The following is a 9,352-nucleotide window of genomic DNA, read 5'->3' as shown; positions in this document are numbered from 1 at the left end:
TGTAATGTCCTTAAAACAAGTCAAAATGAGGCTCAGTAGTGTGTGTGGCCTCCACGTGCCTGTATGACCTCCCTACAACGCCTGGGTATGCTCCTGATAAGGTGGCGGATGGTCTCCTGAGGGATCTCCTCCCAGACCTGGACTAAAGCATCCGCCAACTCCTGGACAGTCTGTGGTGCAACGTGGTGTTGGTGGATGGAGCGAGACATGATGTCCCAGATGTGCTCAATTGGATTCAGGTCTGGGGAACGGGCGGGCCAGTCCATAGCATCAATGCCTTCCTCTTGCAGGAACTGCTGACACACTCCAGCCACATGAGGTCTAGCATTGTCTTGCATTAGGAGGAACCCAGGGCACACCGCACCAGCATATGGTCTCACAAGGGGTCTGAGGATCTCATCTCGGTACCTAATGGCAGTCAGGCTACCTCTGGCGAGCACATGGAGGGCTGTGCGGCCCCCCAAAGAAATGCCACCCCACACCATGACTGACCCACCGCCAAACCGGTTATGCTGGAGGATGTTGCAGGCAGCAGAACGTTCTCCACGGCATCTCCAGACTCTTTCACGTCTGTCACGTGCTCAGTGTGAACCTGCTTTCATCTGTGAAGAGCACAGGGCGCCAGTGGCGAATTTGCCCATCTTGGTGTTCTCTGGCAAATGCCAAACGACCTGCACGGTGTTGGGCTGTAAGCACAACCCCCACCTGTGGACGTCAGGCCCTCATACCACCCTCATGGAGTCTGTTTCTGACCGTTTGAGCAGACACATGCACATTTGTGGCCTGCTGGAGGTCATTTTGCAGGGCTCTGGCAGTGCTTCTCCTGCTCCTCCTTGCACAAAGGCGGAGGTAGCGGTCCTGCTGCTGGGTTGTTGCCCTCCTACGGCCTCCTCCACGTCTCCTGATGTACTGGCCTGTCTCCTGGTAGCGCCTCCATGCTCTGGACACTACGCTGACAGACACAGCAAACCTTCTTGCCACAGCTCGCATTGATGTGCCATCCTGGATGAGCTGCACTACCTGAGCCACTTGTGTGGGTTGTAGACTCCGTCTCATGCTACCACTAGAGTGAAAGCACCGCCAGCATTCAAAAGTGACCAAAACATCAGCCAGGAAGCATAAGAACTGAGAAGTGGTCTGTGGTCACCACCTGCCGAACCACTCCTTTATTGGGGGTGTCTTGCTAATTGCCTATAATTTCCACCTGTTGTCTATTCCATTTGCACAACAGCATGTGACATTTATTGTCAATCAGTGTTGCTTCCTAAGTGGACAGTTTAATTTCACAGAAGTGTGATTGACTTGGAGTTACATTGTGTTGTTTAAGTGTTCCCTTTATTTTTTTGAGCAGTGTATATATATTTCCTGTTTAATCTGAATCATTTTAATGGTCCTACATTTGAAATGTACTGTAACTTTGCCTGTTCCTGATAATTACAGGCATCCACTAGGTTCCACTATCATGCCTTCTTAAATCTGTTTAAAATAAATGTTCTTCAACACCAACATGTCTAACAGACCAAGAAGGAAGACAACTGTTTATCAAGTGCCACACTGTTTTGTTCATTTGTGCCCTTGAAAACCAAACCCAGAATCAAACTGAAAACACATTTCAAACCCTTAGACATGCCTTCTCGTCCTTCATTTTAAAATGTTAAATACATTAAATATCAAAGAAAATGTCAACAAAGTGGAATTTCAGTGTTTTTATTAACAACATAATTTGCCAAGAGCAAGATGAGTTACGGTATGCATAGGTAAGTTCATGGAGTGCCATATGAGAAGAAAGAGGTACAAGGTACAATACAAATATTCATAAATCATAAGGACTTATCCTTAGGCATTAGATAAACATGTATGAAGAGAGCTGTACAAGGCAAGACAAAAAAAACACAAAGAATTCTGCAAATATTATCAGGTAAATGTGCACATGAAGAGAACTGTGCAAGACAAAAAAACACCAAGAGTTATGCTTAGATAATAAGGTGGAGCTGACAGAGTGAGCTTTACGAGGCACAAAATAAGAACTATTCAAAAACAAAGTATTACGACCCAAGCCCAGATACCACAAATGAACATGTTTGGAGCACAGAGTTAGTCTGGCTGACTGGAACTCCAATTCAATCCTAGGCAACATATCTGTGAAATGGAATGCCTTCAGTTTAGGGATAACATCATCAGTTCAGTCAGACTCACACAGTTCAGTCAGACTCACACTTCTTACTCAGAACAGGACCTTTGATTTCTAGAAGTTCTTGAGAGTTTAACACTCCATCGGGGCTTGCAGAAAGCCATGGCTCCTTGACACTCACTACTGTGCCTCTACTCTCCAGACTAAACCCACAGCTCTCCATCCATGTGTAGACCACCTGCTTGTTCTCCTTGCCATATGTGGTTGCTGAGTTCCCATGGAACCTTGGGAAGAGATGCTCCCGCACAAAGTTGCACAGGACCTTCTTTGTTGAGCTGAGTTCGCAGCTAGCTAGCTAACGTTTGCAAAATGACAAGAACGCAACAACGGAAGTCCTCCACAAAACATAACATTCAGACATTGTTTTTGTGTTGTTATGTGTTAATAACATTTAGACTACGTTACCCAGCAGGCTATGCGGGGGGCAGGTGGTTGAAGAATGCCTTGCATGGCTAGACATGGAGTTTTCTAGCTTAAGTATATATTCATTAAAAGTAGTTAAACCTACGCCCCGGTTTGTCATTTTCTAAGGAACAAACATAACAGTTTTGTTTCCGGGTCCTTAAATAAGGTGAATCGCTTCTCTCAACACAAGACGGAAAGGACAAGACATGGGTGTACTGACCGCTTATATGTAGACATTTAATTGGTCCATTATCAATGTTTGTGCGTTTACAGATGTGGCATTTAATGGAAGTTTATTATATCCACCAATTGAAATAGAGGTCATATAGATTCATCCAGAGTTTACAAACCCCTTTGTTTGGTTCGTCGTCATTAAATATTGGCCAAATTGATTATTTTGTGTGTGTGAGTGAAGGAATAAACGTGTACAGAAGTATAAAAGAGAAGTTTAGAAGTCAGAGAACTTTGGGATGATATGAGGCTTTTAAAATTCATTATGATATGCCCTTATATGCCATTTATCCATTGTTCCATGGATTTTCTGCGATATTTACAATGCATGTCTTTCAACCTTCCATTGGTTTATAGATTACCTATTTGTAGACCAGATATGAATATGCTCATTTCAAAGGTCACACTTTATTGCACATGTGGTGTTCTATATACTCAAACCAATTCTTACAATTGAGAGCCTGTCTATAGTCACATTTTGGGGAGGAAATATCAGCTTCTGACAGCACATTATAATCGTATAAAACAGATTCATCCTACATTATATTAAGCATGGGAACAAAGTAGTCTACCCAAGTTAAAATATAACCTAACTGTTCTGTTCTCAAGAACTGCTCAGAGTAACTGATCGGCTACAGCAGGTAAGGTGACAAAGTATGAGCCAAATGTCTAAAGGTGTTCTTGTGTATACTTTGGAAATGTATAAGGACATTTAAAACATGAAAGTTGAATGTCTTAAAAGTTCAAGCTCTGTGGTCAATGGAAAATTATGTGGAGAGGATGGGTACAGAACTTCAACTTCAAACAGTAAAATAAAGTGCTGTAACGGTACACAGAACCGTCAATTGTTGTCTGTTGCACCGGTTTACTACTACAGTCTACATGTAATCTAGTATGTAATAGTCTAATCATGTCTCAAGGGTCATTGTCAATAATGTACACATTCTTTCAATGAAATAAGATCGAGAACAAATAGTTTGGATAGAAAACAACTTTTGGAAAGAGTGTACTTAAAAAAAAAATGCAGTGGCTGGGTGACCTGATTTTGTCGAAGCCTCTACCCAATAGCTGAACAACTGTACCTTCTGCACATGTGCTACTTTACGGTGAAAGGCACGTTGTACAAACTTCTTTGTCTACTGTAACCACAGAGAATGATACAGGCCTCGAGTGGCCATTTTAGCATGGGCAGTGTCATTGAGGGCGTCCACCATGCTTCAGGCATTTTAACTTCTATGGGCAAACGTCCCACCCTAGTCAACAGCCAGTGGAATCGCGTGGCGCAAAATACAAATACCTTAAAAATGCTATAACTTCAATTTCTCAAACATATGACTATTTTACACCATTTTAAAGACAAGACACTCGTTAACCTCTTACATCTAGACGTTCCGCTAGCGGAACACCGCTCCAATATCCAATGATAGGGCGTGGCGCGAAATACAAACACCTCGAAAACATGACTATTTTACACCATTTTAAAGACAAGACTCTCCTTTATCTAACCACACTGCCCGATTTCAAAAAGGCTTTACAGCGAAAGCAAAACATTAGATTGTGTCAGGAGAGTACCCTGCCAAAAATAATCACACAGCCATTTTCAAAGCAAGCATATATGTCACAAAAACCAAAGCTAAATGCAGCACTAACCTTTGATGATCTTCATCAGATGACACTCCTAGGACATTATGTTATACAATACATGCATGTTTTGTTCAATCAAGTTGATATTTACATCAAAAACCAGCTTTTTACATTAGCATGTGATGTTCAGAACTAGCATACCCACCGAAAACTTCCGGTGAATTTACTAAATTACTCATGATGAACGTTGACAAAATACATAACAATTATTTTAAGAATTATAGATACAGAACTCCTTTATGCAAACGCTATGTCAGATTTTAAAATAGCTTTTTGGCGAAAGCACATTTTGCAATATTCTGAGTACATAGCTCGGCCATCACAGGCTAGCTAATTTGACACCCACCAAGTTTGGGGCTCACTAAACTCAGAATTACTATTAGAAAAATTTGATTACCTTTGCTGTTCTTCGTCAGAATGCACTGCCAGGACTTCTACTTCAACAACAAATGTTGTTTTGGTTCCAAATAATCCATAGTTATATCCAAATACCTCCGTTTTGTTCGTGCGTTCAGGTCACTATCCGAAGGGTAACGTGCGAGCGCATTTCGTGACAAAAAAATGCTAAATATTCCATTACTGTACTTAGAAGCATGTCAAACGCTGTTTAAAATCAAATTTTATGCTATTTTTCCCGTAAAATACCGTTAATATTCCAACCGGGCAACATTGTATTAATTCAAAGGCTGAAAGAAAAAAAATGGAGAAGTCTCGTGAACGCGCATCTCAGTCTCACTGTCCCCAGGCTGACCACTTACAAACTCTGCTGCTGTACTTTGCCCAGAGACAGCAGACACCCCATTCCACTTTCTGGCGGCTTTAGAGAGCCAATGGAAGCCTTAGAAAGTGTCACGTTACAGCACAGATGCTGTATTTTCGATAGAGATGCAACAGAAGGACAACAAATTGTCAGACAGGGCACTTCCTGTATGGAATCTTCTTAGGTTTTGGCCTGCCATATGAGTTCTGTTAAACTCACAGACACCATTCAAACAGTTTTAGAAACTTTAGTGTTTTCTATCCAAATCTACTAATTATATGCATATTCTCGTTTCTGGGCAAGAGTAGTAACCAGTTTAAATCGGGTATGTTTTTTTATCCGGCCGTGAAAATACTGCCCCCTATCCCAGACAGGTTAAAGTAGTCAAAGTAGTCAACTGGGTCGGGACTCTTATGAGTTGTAGCCTCAATGGCACTGCCCATGCTGTCACAGACGCTATAATTGTCTCATGTCTGTTGTAACTATAAACAACATTATCTTTTCAGGGTAGGATATGGCATATATGACGATTAGATCAAGGTTCATAGCTTACATCTACTGATGGGAAGTAAGAAAGCATAAAATCAACAAAAATGTACACAAATCATGTCTTAAAATACATTCCACAAAGGATACCGACACATTCCACATAGGCTGCCAGTAGACTGATTTGTGCGTAACACGTGCAGAACGTGATATGGTTCTTTAGCTCTCGGGAAGAAGAGTCCTGGGGGGGGCATTTTTCAATTGAGGTGAACCCTCAGAGTACTGTAAATCACAGGAGCACATTCAATTAAATTCTATTGACATGCTTGCTTTATTGACAGGTGGCGTTTGCAAACTCCATAGTTCTGAAGATGGTACCTCCGCTTTGCTTTCAACACCTCAAACAATACTGGGCCATGTACAGGTTAAGACTGATAAGGAAAAGCTGCTTGACCCAAATTAAATTTCTTGGCTTTGATACTAGACTGTGTCATTCTTCCAGACCTCCAGTAGATTTGATCGGTATCAACTACCCAGCAGAAACAATCAATGGGAGAAAATACAGAGACAACAATCAGACCAGTCAGATGCCTCTTTCTAAAATAAACCACATCTTAAAAGCTAATGAGTACACTTATAAAGTCAATGGATATGATGGACGAAACTCTGTTAACTCAATTTTAGGGTTTGATAGTAACATCTTGGCATCAAATGCTCTGAATGAGGACCGCAGGAGTGCAGCGACTTGTCTCCAGAGTAGGGGAATGCTTTGTGGGGTTTTCGATGGACATGCAGGTTATGCGTGCGCCCAGGCAGTCAGTGAAAGGCTCTTCTACTACATTGCTGTGTCTCTACTCCCAGTGAAGACCTTAATGGACATTGAGGATGCAGTTGAGAATGAAAGGCCGGTGTTACCCATGCTACAGTGGCACAAGCACCCAAATGACCATACCAGCAGAGACTCTGGGAAGCTTTACTTCAACAGCCTTAGGACGTACTGGCAAGAGAGGATCGATCTAGAGGAGGACGAGGACAAGGACGTCCAAGCGGCTTTGATGAATGCATTCAAGAGGTTAGACAATGACATTTCACTTGAGGCCCAGGTGGACTTTGGGGACCCCTTCTCCCACTTCACCCCTCTTCAGGTGGCTCTGTCAGGGTGCACAGCATGTGTCGTCCATGTGGATGGAGATGACCTGCATGTGGCCAACTTGGGGGATAGCAGGGCCGTGCTGGGAGTCCAAGAGGAGAACGGGACCTGGTCAGCACACACCATCAGTAACGACCACAATGCCCAAAACGCAGACGAGTTGCAGAGGGTTCTATCTGAGCACCCTGCGCTCGAACGCAAGACGGTAGTCAAACACGACAGGCTACTGGGCCTTCTCATGCCCTTCAGAGGGTTCGGAGACATAAAGTTTAAATGGAGTGGTGAAATGTTGAACCGGGTGTATGAAACAAGACCAGACATCTTGTCGGCCAATGAGTTTGTTAAGATGCTCCCACCTAACTACCACACGCCGCCATATCTCATTGCTGAGCCAGAGGTGACAAGCCACACACTGAGGCCAAAGGACAAGTTTCTGATCATGGCAACTGATGGACTATGGGAGCTGATGCACAGGCAAACTGTGGTGCAGGTCATAGGAGAACATCTGACTGGTCTACACTGGCAGAAACCTGTATCTGGGCTGTCTTTCACACTGGGACAGATGCACAGGTTGCTCCAGGAGAGGAAAAGCAGAGCCATTTTGGCTTTAGAGGATGAGAACTCTGCAACCCATCTGATCCGACATGCTTTAGGGAGTGATGGCTTTGGTACTGTGGACCCAAGGCGCTTGTCGAAAATGCTCAGCTTGCCTCAGGACCTGGCAAGGATGTACAGGGATGACATAACAATTGTTGTAATCCATTTAAATAGTGCCAACATGTAAGCCAATCAAAGATCAGACATTAAGGGGGATAAGGGGCTCTATTTTCGGCTGGCGCTAATAGCGCTCTTGTCAAACTGGGGCTCTGACATTTTCAAAGAGAGATGTGATGATGCCAGTGACCCTCATATTTTGAAATATTTCAGTTGTTTTCTGTTCTATTTGATTAAAAAGTCCTCTGTAGGCTTACCAACTATAACGAAGCCGCGTTCAACAGCAATGCGTCATTGTGTCTTTTTTATCCTGGCTATGCATATGCCAAGTAGCCTATCAAGATTTTGTATTTTTTTATTGTCTACTCGTGAGTGCCGTTTTGGAGGTTTAGACAATTTTCACACCTGCATAGCCTTCTTCATTTTGCATGTTTCTGCATCTATCCCCATTTTCATATATGCACCCCAGCTAGCACAGTGGATCTGGGCCGATTCCGGCTGAGAGTCGGGGCACTCGGCTGAGAGTCAGACTCGGCTGACGTCATGTGGCCCGAGTCTGGGCCGCCTTCGGCAGTATTACTTATGGCCAGGATGTGGGGATTGAGCTTGGGCCGAATCCGGTGTGAGTTATCTGGCCAGATAACTCTCACTGGAATCGGCTTGAGCCCGGGCCGATTCCAGTGAGAGTTATCTGGCCCAAATGTATATTTTACTTGGGGCTCGGGCCGATTCCGGTGTGAATTATCTGGACCAAATGTATTACTTGGGGCTCGGGGCGATTGGGGCTACTCTCTGGCAGATGATTACACGGGCTGCTTTATATAATTAACATTTCATTATTTATTTTTCCATATTTTCTCAGTTTTTGTGATCAAAAAATACATTTAACATTTAAATGAAATTCTTTAAGAGTCCTGTGTAGTATTTTAGTATTTTGATACTTTGTGCAAGGCAATTGATAACCATTAACTTTGTGGATGGAGCCTCCCGAGTGGCGCAGCGGTCTAAGACACTGCATCGCAGTGCAAACTGCGTTGCTACAGATGCTGGTTCGAGACCCGTGCCGGCCGCGACCGGGAGACCCATGAGGCGACGCGCAATTGGCCCAGCGTCGCCCAAGTTAGGGGAGGGTTTGGCCGGTCGTGATGTCCTTGTTCCATCGCACTGTAGTGACTCCTGTGGTGGGCCAGGCGCATGCACGCTGACACGGTCACCAGGTGTAAGGTGTTTCCTCAGACAAATTTTTTTGTGGATGGGTATAATTTCTATGTATAAAAGGTATAATAGTAATATTTAAAATGACTAAATCGGGTAATTTTGTATACATTTTTTAAATTTACATCGGGCTTCTTTTAGGGGATTGTGGTAAGATGCTGGCAAAGTCGGCTGAATTCCGATAGACGGAAATGGCCCGATGTACTTAGCCGATTCTGAGCAGTCATTAATTTTGATTCCGGGCCGAGTCCGACACCCGATTCCGGGCCGATTCAATCAGTTCCAGCCCCCCGGAAGAGGCTTCTGGGACAATTCCTCATTCCTAGCTGGGGCTCATCCAACTTATTTACATTGTTCAGTCCTATAATGCCATATCAACAGCAGATATCTTGCCTATTGAGAATGTTCCTCACATATACAATACCATTTATAGAAGCCTAATATTTTTACTTTTGGAGATGTGTGAATGTAATGCGTAAAACACTAATAGTACATGATGAAGCCATCTAGAACAGTGTGGACTGCAAACACCAAACATATTTAGCAAAACTGGATG

The 9,352-nt window shown here is 43.4% G+C and overlaps 1 protein-coding gene across 1 annotated transcript; it reads left to right on the top strand.

The window, feature by feature from the left end:
- The first annotated feature begins 3,231 nt into the window (after window positions 1–3,231).
- si:ch211-15p9.2 (protein serine/threonine phosphatase 2C family protein) lies at window positions 3,232–7,864 on the top strand. Its single transcript, XM_014165885.3, has 2 exons — window positions 3,232–3,468; window positions 6,059–7,864. Exon 2 carries the CDS (start codon window positions 6,089–6,091, stop codon window positions 7,649–7,651), a length of 1,563 nt encoding a protein of 520 aa, XP_014021360.1. The 5' UTR covers window positions 3,232–3,468; window positions 6,059–6,088; the 3' UTR covers window positions 7,652–7,864.
- Window positions 7,865–9,352: the final 1,488 nt, after the last annotated feature.

This window comes from Salmo salar, chromosome 22 (assembly GCF_965601325.2).
Source record: "Salmo salar chromosome 22, fSalSal1, whole genome shotgun sequence".
Lineage (NCBI taxonomy): Eukaryota > Metazoa > Chordata > Actinopteri > Salmoniformes > Salmonidae > Salmo > Salmo salar.
The sequence above is the reverse complement of the archived record's forward strand: the minus strand, read 5'-3'. Positions and strand labels throughout refer to the sequence as shown.